At 34.9% G+C, this 19373-nt stretch overlaps 2 protein-coding genes across 2 annotated transcripts in view; one reads left to right on the forward strand and one right to left on the reverse strand.

Moving 5' to 3' along the window:
- Window positions 1–278: 278 nt before the first annotated feature.
- Window positions 279–1308, reverse strand: LOC124635450. The gene is made up of 2 exons (XM_047171330.1): window positions 1290–1308; window positions 279–1129 (listed from the first exon to the last, which is right to left on the reverse strand). The coding sequence occupies exons 1-2, from the start codon at window positions 1306–1308 to the stop codon at window positions 309–311; spliced, it is 840 nt and encodes a 279-aa protein (XP_047027286.1). The 3' UTR covers window positions 279–308.
- A 2887-nt stretch (window positions 1309–4195) lies between these two features.
- LOC124634845 overlaps window positions 4196–19373 on the forward strand; it is a 258449-nt gene continuing 243271 nt past the window's right edge. Inside the window, exon 1 of the mRNA XM_047170496.1 lies at window positions 4196–4388. The gene's annotated coding sequence lies outside the window, so the exon portion shown is untranslated. The remainder of the gene's footprint in view (window positions 4389–19373) is intronic.

Consider the following 19373-nt stretch of genomic DNA (forward strand, 5'->3'; position numbering starts at 1 on the left):
TTCCCACGAGACAGGGTGAAACTGCCGGCAGAAGCTAGTTATTTAATATTACCAATTAAAACTTTATATTCTGATGGGGTATTATAATTAAATGGATAAAATTTCTTAGAAATAGCCAGTTTTGCAATTGTGAGTGGAAACAAGTTCTGTTTAGATGATTATCATCATGGGAATGATTTATTTCAACAAACATTATATAATATCTGTATATTAAATGATATTGTTAAACTTATATTACAAATAACAGTAAAATGCACACTTTAATGAATCTAAGACCAGCAATAAATACAATAATACAACAAAGAGAGTTAATTGATGAACCTTTCGTCGAACGTCTCTATTCTCTTCTCGGTTTGATTCTTGAAGATTGCCTTGCAAATCTCGTCGTTCTTCTTGATCAGGTCTGCTAGGATCTCCACGCTGAACCACAGGCTCAGCTGCCTCTCATTCGTAGTCAGAAGGTCAAACAACGGCATCCTGTACGAAACCTTCTCTCTAGAAAGCAAGCAGCCCCTGAAAGCTCGAAACGAAAACTTGCCAAACGTTTTGGCAGCATTATCAGCCTTATTCATCAAGAACCCCATCTTATAAAGCGAAGAATTGGAGTACTTGTCCCTTTGGACCTGCATCACGACCATTTTGTTTCGCGTCTGGTATATTGCTTGCTTCATCAGCTCGTACATTCGTCTTCTAAGATAGAACCTGTCTCTTTTATACCGGCTTGCGCCTCTAGGGGGCTTCCACCCTCGTCTGCCGTCGTTTTCGAGTATTATCTTGGGGTCTCCATTTTCAATCTTCAGTTCCATAAGTTCGTCTGTAGGGTCCATGCCTTGGAACATAATTTCAGATTGTTCTTCGTCAGTAAGGACTAAGCCATTGTACTTCTTTTGTTTGTCTATTTGCTCCCATATGGTTGCCGGTTCGAATTTCTTCATGTAGTCTTCGAACTTCCATTCTTTGTTCGGTTCTTTTGTAGTGTTTTGTATTTTCTTTATTTGGTTTAGAGTTTTGTTTATTGCATTAGATTCGTTGTAGAGGCTAGCATTCGTTTTAAGTTTATTTTGTATTGGTTTGTCGACAGTTGTCGACGTTTGTGTGTTGCTTATAAGAGTGATGATTAGTAGGCCACCTGTGAAAAATAATTCAAAATTAAAGTACTTTTTCGTAGTGTTACAACAGTTAAAAGTAAAAGTTTAAATATTATTTATCTATTTTAGATTATTGTAGGTACAAGAAGTCGCAAGAATAAAGTAACACTAAATTGTATATCCTAAATAATTAAATATTACCTTGAATATAACTACACATGACTGATCACCGAGTACATACAAACATATCCTCAAACTCTAAGACAACTGTTCAATATCTACAACATTATGTGAACTTGAGGAACAAAAATTTAATTCTAATTAAAAATAGCAATATACGCATGTAATTATCGTTACATAAAGATTTTTAAATACTGTAATGAATGGATGTGATGTAATGGTGAACCCTCATAATATTAACTAGTTTTTGCATGAGATTTCGTCCGTTTTTATTTATTTATTTAACTTTATGCAATCCTAAAATTACAAAGGCGGACTTAATGCCATAGGCATTCTCACTAGTCAACCTTAGGGTGATGCAGAGATAACATGGCTGGTGCATTAATAACTTAAAAAGACATGATATAGGACAAATAAAGAATAACAAAATTGGATACTAAATACACGTACTTATACATATTTAACATACAAATAATTAAAAAAATAAATAATATTATTTATACATACACTTATATATATATACATATATATATACTTATATATAATATACCAATGATTATCATGATGGAGATTCTTGCAATTTTTTAAACAATAACTTCCTTACGGAATGACTGCTTGCTGGTGGACTTCCTGATTTCTAAGGGCAGCTCATTCCACAAAAGGATGGACTGAATATGAAAAGAAGAGTGGATAGCGTCAGAAGTATGGGAAGGACAGTGAAGAAGAAGGTTGTGAGAAGAGCGGAGATTTTTAGAATGACCAGAGCAGCGGTATTGAAAATGAGGAGTTAGATATGAAGGGGGAGTGGGAGAGTTAAGTAACGTGTAAAGGGTCGTCAAGGCACGCAGGGATCTTCTCTGGCGAATGGGCATCCATTTCAATTGCATCCTGTACTCAGAAACATGATCGTACTTCCGCAGGTTGAAGACAAATCTTATGCAATTGTTGATAAGTCGATCAAGTTTGTTGAGCAAGTCCGCATTGAGATCGTAGTAACACACGTCACCATAGTCAATTATAGGAAATATTAGGGACTGCACAAGCATTGCTTTGGTCTTCGGCGGCAAAAAGTTTCTTAACCAATTTAGATGACGTAAGGTAATTTATCCATTTTATAAGGGAAATTATAAGTGTAGCCGCAAAAAAATTTATTGGACACATGATTAAACTTCTAATTATATAACTAAGCAACGGGGAAATGACATAGCCTCTAATAAACTAATTCGTCTTTTTTAGAACGCCAACTAAATATTCTATAGAAAGCTTCAAGTAAAGATCATCAATTATTGTGACTTGTCCTTCTTATTTATACATTGTCATCTAATTTACTAACTCGGCCTCGTTTTTAGTATGTATATTGCCATTTATAACCTTCAATTAAAAAAACATTGTATTAAAAATTGAAGTTAGTGACGAAAACGAATCGCTGCAAAACCGACTCCACGTAGTCTTGTCTGCCCTACCCCTAGAGTGCAATTAAAAACCGCGTAGGCGCGGAGGGCGAGGCGGCCTGCGAGCTGAGGTGCCGGTAGTTTTACCGCTCGCGGACGCGGCTGAGGCGCCGAAGCTGCGGTAGTGAGCGTGAAAACCATCTGCGACGATAAGCTCGCATGGGACCGCCGGAGCCCCGCAGCACCGGAGCCGTGACAGAAGCGATGCTTGCTGCATGTTGCTTGCTTACATTTTAAACGTACTGAGTTAAAAAAATTAGAAGCTAATTAAATATATTTTATGATGTCATTTAATAGTATTTTCGAAGTTTACTGTTAGAAGGCATGCTACAAATTTAGATGCTAAAAAATAACCATCATGCTGAGTTGTATTTAGTGTGGTTTACTTAGAAGATAACTAGTGGCTAAGTGCTCGTTAATTGTGGCTGACTTAGTAATTTAGAAGGCAACATACATTTTTGGAGGCGAATAATGATATTAAAAGAAGCCTGTTTAATTAGCACCCATTTTATAATACTCATTCTAGTATTCAAGACGCGGATGGCAATACAAGGAACAGCTAGTATTCATAAAAAATACAGGTAAGCAGGGAGAAAATTAGTATCTAGTACCAGTTAAACGTGATGACTTTGGATGTGTGGATTTTATTGTTATTACTTCACGCAAAATTGCTGAACAGATTTTGTTAAACCGTGACAGTTGTATAGCTTACACATCAGAATACTATACAGGTTACTATTTATCCGAGGGCAGACTGTAGTTCCTTCACAGAAGAAGGATCTAGTACCCTTCAGAATCAATTTTTAAAACAACATTCCGATGTTGACCGCTGACCATTGGTCGATAACCAGTAATGCTCTATAATGTCACGCGTTCGCACTACCGGAGCCTCATGAATTATTTGAATAGAAAGAAAACTTGGTCAAACATGGTATAAGCCCGTCGATATGCATTGTCTCTCTCCTACAAGTGAGGTCTTGGTATAGCTGTCTTGCTTCAGCACGGCCCGGAAAATGGCATAGATTATTTGCGTAGAAGCGATTTTGTTTTTGCCTACTTGTAGAATATAAAGGTAATAAATATTTTTACACTTCAACATTCTACTGCCAATTTTAAGTTTCTTTGAATGTAAAATAATTTTTTGGTTTAGATTTCAAATGTAGCTTTTAATACAAAATTATGTTGTTTGTAAAATTAATTTGAAATGCGTCTAATATCTACTTTTAGACACATTTATGTCATACGCTGTAACAGGCACGTGATAAATAACACAATACTAAAACTGTTAGGTTAAATTGTTTTCGCTTCATGAAATAAAAATGCACCCTCTACGAAATTAATCTTTGTCACGTAGTATCGGAGCGTAGGGGTTTCCTACCCCTCTAGCCAGTGTAACAAGGCGCGATCGAATGACGCAACGTGTCGCGTCTCCCACAAAAATAAACACGAAAAAAAATGTAGATAGACGAAATATATGAAAGTATTAAAATCACGCGACGCGGCTTCACGCACGCGAACAACGGATTAAAATTCAGTGTTTTTGTTTATTTTTTGTTAATTACAGATTACATTTAAAAGTTTTGAGTGGTGTTGTGTGATTGGTGTGTAGCTACGTCCCGCAGTTGGTATAATTTGCCTCGCTGTGTCTTGGCTTGGTAACTGGAAGCAGGTGAGCTACTTTTTACTTAGTTGTAGGTACAGTTGCGTGCCAGCAGCGTTTATTAAATTCCCTGCGAGTGCACGGGACCAAGTATTTGGAGCACAATGTGTAACTTCTTATGAGTTTTGTTTAAATTTACTTTTTTTATTAAACGTTGTGATTTTTCATGTACAGTTTGATAAAACAAAATATTTTTTTAGATATGATTGCTTGTGGTCAGAATTAGGTACCCTCGCCTTACTAATGGCACTTACCTTGTCGGCTATCGTATTCATCTTTTTTTTTATTATGAGATGCCATGAATTATAATGTTGATGATTCAGAGAGAGTTATTTTTTATGATTATTCAATGATTAATATGTAAGTAAAATAGTACAAATCAAGTTATGACCCCCTAAAGCGATCCGGTTTCTGAACATTGTCATCTCGGAAAATTCGTTGCCCGACTTTTTGTGGTAGCCAAAAGTCTGAAAGTCAGACATCCAGTCAATGTAGTAGGTGGTAAAAGTAAATAACCATTCTACGTAAAATTCCTGCTCATTTTCAGCTACATTTAGACTGAAATATATATAAACACAAACCAGCGTCAGAACGACTTAAGTTATTAGAAAAAGTCACGATGTTAAAGCCATGTATTCACTGAGAAACAATTGTTTATAAACACTGTTTCAGAAACAATATCTACGTGTTTCTGAAACAAATAATTTTGTTTCAGAAACATATAATTTTGTTTCTGTGGACGATGTGGACGGCAGAGTTTCCGAAACATTGTTGCTGTAAACATCTAGGTGATGTTTCAGAAACTGTGTATCTGAAACATTGTTTCCCAGTGAATACATGGCTTTATAATAACTTATGTTTCTAGGCTAAAAGGAATTAGAAACAAAACAATTTGATTTATCCAAGAAAACCAATATTTAATGAAATACGTAAATCTGCTGTTTGTCAGCCTAGTAAATAGCTCTTTGATATTCCAAATAGATTTTACAGATGAGTAGTCTAAGAGAAGGCGAAGTTTTCGTGTGTTTCAAGCTTGAAAATGAATGTTTTTGTGACGATTACAAAATTGTCTTGAATGACAAATGTACGTATCTTTAATCTTGCATGGAATTAAATGTGGTTATCTTAGTTTTTTTATATGTTTTTAGATGGATATAATTTATCGAAATCTGATACCGGGGTCGTTGTAGTTGCAACGTACAAGTACTACTGGTATCAGATTTCGACAAATTATAACTACAATATCTACTGCATTTTTGGCAATCAAAACATACTTATGTGATATCAATTCAGTTACACAGTATAGTTATTAAGTGACATTATGTCAACGAACATCTTTACCAGTCGTTATGGGTACTCAGAAGCCAGAAAGTCTGATAACCAGTCTCAACTAGGGGCATTGGGTTGCCCGGGTAACTGGATTGGGTAGGTCAGATAGGCAGTCGCTCCTTGTAAAGCGCTGGTACTCAGTTGCATCTGATCAGAGTGGGAGCCGACTCCAACATAGTTAAATGGGAAAGGCTTGACAGATGATGCTTATGTTTTATTGTCTTTTAAAGTATTTGATCATGTAATCAAAAATATTCATCATTGAGATTTTAATCGCAAAGAAAGATCCAATTCTGGGTCAATTTTGTACAAAAAAAACAAGCTGTTTCCTTTTACAACTGTAGGAAGAGCACTTAAAACAACAAAGAAAAATCTTCCGTTTCATTTTATTAGTTTTTCTTCACAAAGCGAGAATCATTTTTATGTGACGCGGCGACAATTTCAACTGAATCATGGGCTGAAGGGGCCATAACTTTGCGGCTTCGAATATAGGACAATTAGGTTTATATCTGTATGAAAGTTGTATGTAATATTATATTTACCTACTTATGTTGTAAATTATTGTTAGGTGAACAGTTAAAAGCCACTTATTCATATATTACTGACCCTGACCAGATTAGATGTTGATGATTCACACGGTTTTCACGATTTTCCGTACCCAAAATGACTATATGACTAACGGCCAGTTTCTTCATCAAAAGTTAAAGTTAAAGTAATGTCTAAAGTAAAAGTAACGGTCAAATTCGTTTTTTCAAGGCTAAAGTGACAGCAAAACTAATAGAAAAATTGAATTTGACCGTTACTTTTACTTTAGACATTACTTTCACTTTTACTTTGGCTTTAACTTTTGATGAAGAAACTGGCTGTAAGACTGCTACCCGTCTGTTCGTCTGTCATTATGACTCTGTATCACTCTATGATAACTGTTACCCATGAACTGTGGTAGTGGTAGTACTTAAATTGATAGTTGAAATCAAAGATGATGTGTTTCTATTGCCGCTACGATAGCAATTAAATACATATTTTATGGAGCTACCATACAAACGGCATCAGTTTTTGACTGTATCATACACAATTTCACCCTACGTACGCGAGTTAAATTCGCAATTAGCCGATTGTTTCTAGACATTTTTAGTGTTATCTGGTATGAATAATATAATGTACCTAAATCATAAACCGAAGCGTTACATTGTCAGTATGCTATGAAATGAAGTTTAAATCGTAATAACCCGTGGTTAGTAGAGCAGGCGTACTAGACCTTAATAAATAAACGAGCATCGCAATCCCGCGGGAGTGCACTCGGATTATAACTCACTATGGATGTATCGAGTAATTCTACTGCATGTTTGAGTGTCTTATTGACTGTTTGTAAAACAGACTTTCTTGCAACCTAGCCGAAAATGCTATCTAGAAAAGAAAGTTATAAAGAAAAGCATAGATAAGTACATAAACATTGTTGAAATTAATATTTAGAAAGTAAAGTTACAAGAAAAGCGTTGAAGGGTTTGTTCCAAACCCGCAATGTAAAAAAGCATTATTAAAGTATTGCCTTATTTCTAAAATATCCTACTATTATTCTGATACTATTCATCTGACTTTTTGTCGCCGTTTCAGGAAAACCGGTATAATGAAGCGATTTCAAAAGGTCAAAAGGAGATTTAAAATCAATCTCTCAATATCACGAATTTCATTGTGATAAGATACAGTTTTCCAAGCATAAATTGTTTCTAAACAAAGTTATAATATTTATACACAATCATATATCATATAATTTAAAACTTTATACACAAAACTTAAACTCGGCCAAACATGACCTAGTTACCACAATTCAGCTGCGACCACTTTATCACCGCTTGTCATGATAGATGATTATTCTTCCCAACAGATAGGATACTCCTTATTTTCTTACCTACTTCCCCATCTATCTTGTGATAACTTATTTACACGAGTTTGCTAATCAAGTTGTGTGCCTCAGGGAGGCAGGCGGGTGTAGGTAATATCTCACCGACCGTCTCATTGACAATTCATTGAAGGTTCGAGATTCCATCGGAATTTTCGTACTTTCTTTTTTTTTAAAGCTATCGGGTTTTGCTGCAGATTTGCATTTTAGTTTTAATACGTTTTTTGCTTAGGTAGGTAATATTGGACTGGAGAATTTCAGGTAAGGATTGGATTTTTAAATATTTTATCTAGCTTTATAAGGTGTAATTATCAAAATCTTATACCTACTTTTCAATACGTAAAAAATATTCAAGGTTGCTGAAAATAAAAATAAATATTTTAAATAACATTGTTTGTATTATTCAGCAACCTTGAGTTTTTTGATGACATAATTTATAATAACAGAGCTTAACCATAACATGAAAATAAATAATAACAGCAAAAGAACCCAGATACCACTAGACTAACATTTTATCATCTGTAGTGCCTTACAAAATTTAAATTTTAACACATTTACACATGTATCCAAAACGTGAAGACAGAATACATATCGGTATGTAATACACTATTTCAATTGAGATGAGATCTCGGCAGCAGTTCAATAAATACGATAGTGCATTCCTATACGCCTTCCTACGACGCGGAGATATTCCGACTTAAATATAATGGCCACTGTCTTTTTGAATGTCCAGACAGGAATTTCAAAAAAAGAATGGCATTGTGGTGACATGTGCAATTCACTTTATTGACTACTGGCTGAATAGAATGGTGTAAAGGTACGTTTTGAATTCTTGCTGTCGACCGCACATGCCGCGACTTCATGAAGTCGGCCGCAGTTGTATTACTGGTTTGTATGTATTAACATGAAACCGTTTTGGAATAAAGCGGCAGCAGCTCGTGCAGTCGCTGTCGGATTTACAAAACGTACCTTAACTATTGCTTCAGAATAAAGTGACGTACATCGAGGGGCGAATTCAGCCCTCAAAAAGGTTGTAGGCGCATCCATCCGACAAGGTTGAAATACACATACATTCAACAATGGTTGTACAATAAGTGGTACATAATAAACATATACGTAAATAACTGTAAAAATTGAAATTCACAGCTCAAAACTGAAAACCACCCTCAAAAATGCCATAACAAACCACAGATCTAATACAATGCCCACGTTAGATAGGAACAATGTCGTTATGATATTCGACAACTGGGCGAATAAGCCATTTGCATGTATGAACAAATTGTTCGTTCTCTATAGTAGCTGCCAATGCTATGCAGCTGTTGAAGGAATACTAATGCCGTTGTAGTCTTCGTAGTGCTATGGAAGTAGGATTTATAGGTGTTAATATTATAAGCCTGAAGTCTGTTTATTCAATTTAAGGAACAAATAGTAAGATTTGAAAATTGTATCAGTGTTATACGAGTATAGTTCATTCATCGAAGAAGGTGGGTATAAAGACCCCCAGGTCTTGTGGGTTATACTTTTCGGACTCGGATAAAAGTAACCTGTATATGTTATTTTGATGTGTAAGCTTTCCAAGTTTCATCAAAATTAATTCAACCGTTTGTGCGTGATGAAGTAACAAACATATGTACACTCACGTATAAATTCCGGTTTTATATCATGTAAGTAATTAATACTTATAGAGCGAGTTTAAATAAATTTATTGATTATTCCAGTAAATAAGTTAATATATTTTCCTACTACAAAAAAAAAAACATAGCTATACTCCAACAGTAACCTAAAAACGAGTGCGCAAGCGTAACAGCCGAATCTTGCCGATTCATGTCGAATCACCCCGAACTCAAATACAGAGTGGTGAAAGCGTCCATTAACTTTTTGCGGCTACCATTATACCGGCGAATGTTTTCCGGCCCTGTATAAGTATTAATGTTAGCACCCCCTGTATAATGGCTAATCTTTTTTGAATACTTATTTTTAAAAGCCGGAACACCATGGCCTTGTGTTTTTATGAAACAGAATGTTGTGTTTATGTTGAAAAGAAATTCTATTTTCTTTTTAATTTTTTTCGTTTGTTTTGATGAGGGCTTGTATTGTATCAACAAAGAGAATTCATTCGTCAGCTGCTTTTCAGCGGATTAATTTGGGAATATTCTTTTTTATAATTCTATTAGATTTTTATTTAAATGTTTAGTTTTTTTGGTTTTGAAGTAACTCTCTAGCAGTGCTTTTTGTTGGGTTTATCTACGCATTTCACATTCACACAAAACTCTCTTCTTCTTTCCGGTAGTTGTCACTGATATTCGATTTCAATAAGACGTTAAAATTTTTAAGTAAAAAAGAGTTAAATTAACTTATTCAGTAAAGAGCATCACTTTCTTTAAATATTATATTCTTGATATTTTCTTTCTAAAAAATAAGAAAGAAATAGAATAAAAGTAAAAAATCTCAATGATAAACCGCACATCTTTTGTTCAGTAGCACCGTGCAATTTGTTTGTACCGTTAATAAAATGGCGTCTTCATCATCTTTATTTGCGATTTATAATATTATCTATTTAATGAGTTTTTCGGCCGTCTCAGTTAGGAGAAGGGAGTTATGATGTACTTTATCTTTTTAAGAAAATGAGAAACGTCATTATATTATATCTTTTATTTTTGTGATGATTTCATTGATGTACAAAAGATGATGATGCTACTAAAGTTATATTTAAATCGTAAGTTATCAAGAACAATCTGTTTTTGTGACAAACTAATCCTTCGGGGCGACGATATTAGTAGGTAGATAAGTATTGGCGTTTTCAATTTGTGAAAGATGATTCATAAACAACCCTGAAAGTGCAGCATGTTTATAATAAAGTTAGGTACATATTTATGCATTAGGCTTAGTTGAGAAGCATTACCGGCTATTTATACCTACTAATACAAGCTGTTGATTTGCATCCGTGCCATATTCAAGGACGTAATTATGCTAATGATTCTCGACCCAAATCACCAAAAAAATTGATAAGTATTTTTTTTTTCGGAATTCCGCCATTGTCATCTAGCCGTATTTAAACTTGGCGCGTGTGTTACTGGCCTTAAAACCGTGCTGCCCCCTTACACAAACGCAAACATAAAGCATACGCAACGATTATTCATAAACATTCATCAAATTGGATTACTTCTGAAATACTACGACATTACAATGACAAAAAAGCAGTGCATATTACCTATTTCCCGTCTACTGTAATTCCAATCGATTATTTACGTATTTTGTGCCCTCCTCCTGAACTATGGCACAAATGCAAATCAACACCTTGTATAAACAACAAAACTGTCATTTTTTTGAACCTGTTAATCTGGTCCGATTTGAAAAATAATTTCAGTGCTAAATAGCCCATTATTCCAGGAAGGCTACAGGCTACTTTTTATCTTGTGTACCACGAAGTAGTTCCCACAGGACGCGGGTACAATTACTAGCAAAACTACCACTAGTTATGAGATTTATAGACTTTCAGTCGTTCACCCACTGTGCTGACAAATTGGGTAGTTAATGTGATATATGCGTGGGTCATATCGGAAATGTTGTCCAACTTTCAGACTCCGTATGATGAATTACAGTTACAATTTGCGTATGTATTTACATCCCACCAAAATCATTAAATGTAAAAGAAAAGCCAATCCTCTACGCAATTCCTCCACCGTAAAAAGTTTTGAGATCACATAGAAGCCAAGTCCTGTTCAACTTTATTTGTAATAATAAATCAATATTTTGTGACTATATCAATAGTTTCGTTCACTTTACAATAATATTGACTTGGCCATGAGCACAATAAACTACAAATATAATACAGCATATCTTGGAGAGGTGAAAGTCAAACATGAAGTTTAATATCACAGAATTAAATACTTTTAGTTTATTCAATTGTTACTAAATGACCGACAGTCAGTATCATCCAACATCAATGAACTGCACATGTACTATGGCGCATGTTTAGTCCATGGTGATCTCAAATTCCAATCAAAGTCCATAATCAGTCCAATCGTAAAATCATGTCCATATAGAATTTATCAATTCAATGGTATTTACACATTATTACAAGGAGCGACTTTTAACTTGTGCTCATGGCCAAGACAGTATTATTGTAATGAGAACAAAACTATTGATATAGTCACAAAATATTGATTTATTATTACAAATAAAGTAGAACAGGCCTTGGCTTCTATGTGATCTCAAAACTTTTTACGGTGGAGGAATTGCGTAGAGGATTGGCTTTTTTTTACATTTAATGTTTTTGGTGGGATCTAATTTATTTTTTGTAGGTCTCTTTCTTCTCTAAGTATAGGTATAACAAATTAAATTAACTGACATGCAACTAACTAAATATATAATAAACTAAATATGTACACCTAAAGTAGCACGTAAACCATATTTTTTTAACCTAAAAAATTTCGAAATTGTTGAATTTTTTAATCGAATATCTTTTAGAATAAAAGAGATTTATTTCAGAGGTAGATGGCGCAATCACATGAAATTATTTGATTTTTTTTTAAGTACTACTTATACTAAGCTATGTAACGAAACCATAGCGCGATTTAGACCAGGACAACGCCATCTATCGAGCGAGCATGCAGTGTTTATCGCACTGCTTTAATATGAAAGATTTTATCATTATTCATTTCATTTAAACCTAGCTTTTTTATTCATATTTTGTATATTTAATACATAGTTACAATATACCACTACGTAACAATAAAACAAATAGTAACATTTTGTACATAAATAAATAACAAAGTTATCAATGCAGTCAAAATTCATACACAATGTTCTTGAAAAACCGCAAATATAAATTTGTTTCCTATTTTTTTATTAAGTTTTAAGGTTTTTATAATTTTCCCTTTATATGTAGGTAATAACCTATCTTGTTGCCAAATTTGAAGGTTCTAAGTTTTCTAGAAGTACCTTAGACTTTTGATGATCGGTCAGTGAGTGAGTCAGTGACAAAATGGTGTAACTTTGATCGCTCATATCTCGTAAACTTTTTATTCAAATGTCTTGTAATTTTGAGACTGAGCTTGTTCTAATACTTACTCTTGGTCATCGAAAACCTAAACTCCTAGCTTTGTTCACATGGAAGATACAGGGGGCTGAAATAGCCGCGAAACGCTTCGAGAAAAGATGGTACGGTCGTGCCCGCTTTGCTCGTGTCTTGGCTGGGGCACTGCCGTGCCCTCAGATATTTCACACATCGTGTTTTGTTTTTGGCTAAATGCTGGTTCTATAGTTTACTAGAGTTGTTTTTCTTTAATGGAATAGTAATCATGGCGTTTGCAATGCATGGACTTCGTTCGAAGTTCGAAAGTTGGTAGGTATTTTTCTTTCAAATAAATCTGACCTGTTTAATACTAGGAGACCAACGGTGAAGGAAATATCTTGCGTCCTATATCAGACCTTGCTATGTTAAAGAAAGTGCAGGCTTCTACTATCTTCTCAAGATCGAGAATTTACTCTACTAAAATGCAAAAATCCATTTCCTCTATAAACGCATTTCAACTTACTTACGCCCACATTAGTTTCAATCGAAGAAGTTCAATACAGTACAAGACTTATGTCTTCATCCTCTAAAAGCCTCACATTTTCGACTTCCATTTCCGCGTCATTAAACATTGGAAGTCTCTTGTCCTGGTCACGGGTATTTGTTTCGGCTTTCGGCCTCGAACCGTTCAGAGGGTTAAGTTCTAAATGGACGGTGGAATTTTAGGGTCAATGATAAAATGTGTTAAAAGTTTTTTGACTTAATGTTAAACTGAACAGGATTTCTACAATACTCTAAGAATATTCAGGATCATATTTATTCATCTTAAAAGCAGAATAAACACGAAATACGAAGTTAGGCCAAAGGCTTATTATTCGACAATTATTTCCAAAACTCTGATGCTTTTAAAAGGTAACCAAACTTTTGTGTTAAAACATTTCATTTTCATTATAGAGCCGTATTTTTTTAACTTCTCAAGTATGTAAAAAACTCAGATAAAATAAGAAACGGTAGGTATATTAGATCTTCACATTAGTATGTAAAGGAGGAAAGAAAACTTCACAGTCTTGTCCTACTTAAAGTTTCCGTGTAAAATAAGTAAGAGAACCTCACTACGGCACGTGACTACATTCCTATTGGGATTACATTAGTTTTCACACCTAGAAATAGAGCTAGATATCCATACTAATATTAATAAGCGAAAATAACTGTCTGTCTGTCTGTTACGCTTTTACGTCTAAACCAGTGAACCGATTTTAATAAAATTCGGTACAGAGATAGAGTTGACTTTGAGAAAGAACATAGGATAGTTTTTATTCCGGACTTCTGAAGAATTCTCTTAGAAACGCGATATAACCGAACTCTACGCGGGCGAAGCCGCGGGCGGAAGCTAGTGTTATATAAGCACATAAACTAAATAATATAAGAAGAAGATGTGGGCTATATGTCTGAATCAATGACTGACTATTAGTAATTCATCTGCCCAAAGAAAGAAGAAAGAAAAATCATTTATTTCGAGAAAAAAAAATACAAAAACAAGATAAAAAAAATACTAAAATAAATGACTAATCAAACACCACTGTTTCAGTCTATGAAGGTAGTGTAGGGACCTTGAGTTCCCAGAGTTTTTCATGGAGTGACTGCTTGTCTGACCTCTTCTACCTCATTACCTGATAAACATGAAATCTCTTGATATGGTGATTTCCAAGCTTAATAATATAATATTGAACTACAGATATTTAAAACGTTCTCTGATTACTTACCGATTACATTAAATACAGTTTTCCAACCGTTTTTCATCCGTTTGAGTTGGTAGCGTACCTTTTGACGCAGTAATAAGGGCGAAGTATCGTGACTCGACTTGTTAGAAGGGTCGAGGGTCACTTCCTAGTCACGTGAGATAAATGTTCCATGTGTTCAGATGTGATGATGTTTACGAAATGGAAGGGACTCTTTTTAATTAAATGATAGTAATATTATAGTGAGTTATTTATTGTTATAGGTATTTTAAATAAGCGATTTCATAAATAAATAAATAGTTAATAAATAAATAAATCGTTTATTACTTCACTTTGTACATAATTTATTTAAAATACTGTAAAATTATGTACATCTTATATGTCTTACATCAGCACTTGCCTGAACTAGGTAAAAACCTGTGTTTCTCTGTGACAGTTTTTTTTTGTAAATTGCTGCAAAAAGTATTAAGCAAGTGGAATATTTATAACGAATTTTAGTAGTGATTTAGGAGCATAAACTTTTGTTATAACACATTATAAGGGACGCGTCAGCCAGAAAATAAACGACAAATAGTTACCTGTGACTAGTTAAGAATACAACAGTATCTCCACTTAATTGTCGAGTCACATAAAACCACGCTACATTCAAACACAAACTAAAAACAGCCACATCCAGTCACACCGACATCTAGAACGAGCACAAAATGGAAAGACAGTCGGAAATCCATTAGTGGTAACAGTTTAGGGTACTCCGGTACGTTATCGTGTAGGTGTCGTGACGCAGTCGTGTCGCCCCCGTGTCGTTGCCGGTGGCGTTCCAATTATGAATGATTCGTTTTTAATGTGGTTTGTAAAAGGTAGATAGTGATTCTAGGTGGATGGTGGTAGGGAGATGATGGAAGATTTTTTTATGTAGTCTTACTATGTAAGTTCTAACCTAAGGCAGTATTTGTCGATTTTCCTTCGATTCTTAACAACCAGTAATTTGAAGTTGATATACATAGGTAGACCTGAATTCCAATAGCATATAACTATAGTTTTTTTCTACGATATATAAATATTCTCTTCCTGTTATGCATTTGCTTTGCTTATCCCCAAACTAAGTATCAGTTTTTTACATGTACCGAATGCTCTTCTGACCTTCTTACCAACCCCATGTAGAAACTCGTCATAATCCACTTTTTTACTATAGAGATACTGCTATCCACAATTTACAAATAGTTGCATTTCTCTCTTACACGTATTGAATCACATTATAATAAGTTTCCTGACCCGTTAATATAGATCCAGCATTAATTAACCGGGAGGATAGTTACCGTATTTTGATTGAACGGAATGGATAGCGGCTTAATTAAAGGCATATGAATCGTTATAATTTCAGCTTCAGTACTGGATGGCACTTATGTGCGATGATACTACAAGGTCACTACTCCATGGGCTGCGGGTTGTTCGAAAGAGATACCGCGGCCCTGGTACATAAAGCGGGAGGGGTCATTTGATGATCTTTGACGTCGGAAAAAAAAAAAAAGGTCACTACTCCATCTCTTGGTTTGTTAGTTATTTATAATGCTTACATAAAGGCTGTATTGATAAAGATAGAATGATGTAGTTAGCTCAACTGAATTGCAAATGGGAATAGACCAATAAAAAAATAGAAAATGAAAGTGGTGAATAAAATCGAGGAAGATAAAAAAAACGCTTTTGGAAAAAGCTGAAAATGAAATTAAAATGTCTAATTTTATTTTCAAAAGTGCTGTTTTATCGGCCTAATATTTTTATTATGTCTTTAGGGTTTCGTAGTCAAATAGGAACCCTTATAATTTCGCCATGTTTGTCTGCCCGTCTGCATATTACCTCTATGATGACTAAGAAGAGATGGCGAGTTTTTCCATGATATTATTATAACTGGTTGTGATTATATTTCCTTTAAATCTATAAAAGTCTTAAAACCATCTCCAGAGCATTTCTTTCAATTGCTTCGATTCTAATTAATCAGTTCTATTACGTATTTCCTGAAGGTTTACCTTTTTTCTCGATATCCGAGGCTTCTATCGGAACGATTTCAATTCTATTTTCTTTTATAATTAGAATGGTAATTGGTTTTGTGTCGAAAGAGCTCTCAGTATTGTGCCTTCATTAGTTCTCGTTAAGAGTATACTGCAGACTAAATAGTCGGCCGACAATTGACCCGTTGGCAATTTTTTTTAAGGACATATTGCTACCAATCTAAAGCAAGGAAGTCGTGGTGGCCTTGTGGGCAAAAAACCAACCTCTCGAGTATGAGGGCGCGGGTTCGATTCCAGGTCAGGCAAGTACCAATGCAACTCTTCTAAGTTTGTATGTACTTTCTAAGTATATCTTAGACACTAGCATGTGTTCGAGCACAAAGGTTGCAATTTCGGGGACATTCTAGCTTCATGTTCTTCCTTTATAGACGCAATTTGTTAGTGTTTACTAGAGCGAGTAGATCAGAAGAAACATTTGTGTACGTCACAGTGCCACACACCGGTGGAATCTCACTAAAACTGCAAACTTTTAGTCGATCTATATCTTGCTTAGGTTTATAAATCAGTATGAATATGAGTGGTAGCATACACATTACAAAGATCAGGTATTTAGCCGGTATCAGACCGACTGAAAACTTAGATTGGTAGCAATCATCATCCTCCGAGCCTTATCAAAACTACATATGTTGGGGCCGGCTTCTAGTCTAACCGGATTCAGCTGAGTACCAGTGCTTATCTGACCTCCTCAACCCAGTTACCCGGGCAACCCGATACCCCTTGGTTAGACTGTTGTCAGACTTACTAGCTTCTGACTACCCGTAACGACTGCCAAGGATGTTCAATGACAGCCGGGACCTACAGCTTAACGTGCCATGCTAGCAGTGGACTCGCGCCAACGCGTACACATGTTTTGTTCACTATCAATTAATATGCAACAATTTGATGGAAACACCCCTTTCTTAACTTAGGCTTAGGTAGCTTAGGCCGACTAAAAAAGTATGATGGTATTTGCAATATAAACATTCATACGTATTACTATGTATAAAGGTATGTACAATACCTTTTTCACTACCCGACGCCGCCCGCCGCCGAATTACACGGACTGTGTCATGGAGCGTTTAAGATTTTTTTTTATAAATATGTCTAAAAATCTCGAGTTATTCGTACTTACCTTAAATCTGCACTTAATGTCACCTATCACATACTGTCCTTAAAGAGCCAATTAAGCCAATAATCAGCTTTTGTTTTTATTTGACTGGCTTGTTGATATACGCGTTAGTCCCTCGTCCCTTGTAATGAAAAGCTAATACACTCGAGGGTACTTTAAAATTTTGGAATCATTGAAAAAGGAATGTTTGAATTTAGTGTTTGGTAAGGACAATTTAATTTGCCTTCATCAGCTTTGGGGCCTATTTTTTATACTGATGACTACCTCTTGTCCTGCGGTTTTACCCACGTCCCGGGAGAAATTCTCTATTCTAAAATATTCGATAAAAAAAACAATCATTTACCCGTTGAAAACAACAATAACCACGTCGATCAAGAAATATTGTTTTGTAGTAAGTTAAAAATGGGGCAAAATCAATGGCAATCGTTATCTGATCCAAACATTTTATACAGCTTATTTTGTTTGAAATATGTCCCTCAAATGTTATCTCCACGTACCTAACAGTACGTTCCTGAAACGTTGATACAAAACAAACAGCACAAAATGATGAATTCGACAAACCGAAACAAAATGGAATTGATAAACAACACAAAAAGCCTGATATGTTTAATCCGACGCGAAATGTATTATTTTTATTTGACAATTGTATATCATGGGACTATCATTCGCTTCAGTCGGAATCCTTAATAATATACAAATACGGAGTTGGTCTTTAGGTATGTATGTTAAGATTTCACCTCCATACTGTCAATTTATTTTAATATGAATTGTTTCCGGTAAAATGGTTAAACCAATTGATATCATAGATATATATATTTTTAATTGGTGACTTCAATAATATCCCTAAAGCATCGTGAGTCTGACAAAATACTATGCTGAAAAGCGTATCAAAATCGGTTTAACTAAACGTGAGGTAATCGCACACAAACATACATTCAGGTCAAACTAAGAATCTCCTTTTTTTGAAGTCGGTCAAATGTAGTTGGGACCCTAGATATGACTTTAGACAACTTTTTATCCAAGTAATAAGTTCAGGACGCGAGTAAAACCGCGGGAAACAAAGAGTAAAAAAAGTAAATGGAAGGCAAACATCCCAGTGTTTGCGTGAAAGGATGACACTGATCCCCTGTGCGGGAAATCGAATCCCGGGGCTTAATATAAGCGCGATGCTGCGTCACTTGACGTTCTGCGTTTAAATGGTTTAATATCTGCGAGAGGGTAGAAAGTGCTGTTTTTGTTTAGAGTCATGCCCATTTTCACCAACAAATACCTAAACTTAGGGATCCCCTAAGAGCATCTTAATACGAATTTCGTTTTCACCAAAGCTTAAGTGTCCCTTATAACCTTTAAGTATTGGGGAAACCCTTATTCTAAGTGATACCTAGTTAGGAAAACGTTAAGAGATTGTTGGTGAAAACGGGCAGTCGGACAACAACGGAAAGTCTCAGAGTTTAGAATGCTGGTATTTTTTTTCCTAGTGAGATGATTCGTAGTTTGTTATGGGTCGAATAGTTTGACCTGTGTTCTACGTTTAAATGGTTTAATATTGTGAGGAGTGGGGGTTAAAGGAGTTTCTTTTATAGAGTCAGAAAACTTTTTAGTGCAGGACTTTTATTTTTTGAAAATTATGTTGAACTATTAATATAAAGTAGTTTTAAGTCTGTATAAATATGGCTTTGTGATATTTAATGTTAAAAGTCTCTTTGTTGCAATGAAAATTCGTTGTAAAAGCTTATGTACTCGTTTAAGCTAGTTTAATTATGGAATATTAATAATGTTGTTTTGTATAATATCTTTATGTTAAGTGTATATTTAGGATAGATATACACACAATT

Source organism: Helicoverpa zea, chromosome 12 (genome assembly GCF_022581195.2).
Source record: "Helicoverpa zea isolate HzStark_Cry1AcR chromosome 12, ilHelZeax1.1, whole genome shotgun sequence".
Classification (NCBI taxonomy): domain Eukaryota; kingdom Metazoa; phylum Arthropoda; class Insecta; order Lepidoptera; family Noctuidae; genus Helicoverpa; species Helicoverpa zea.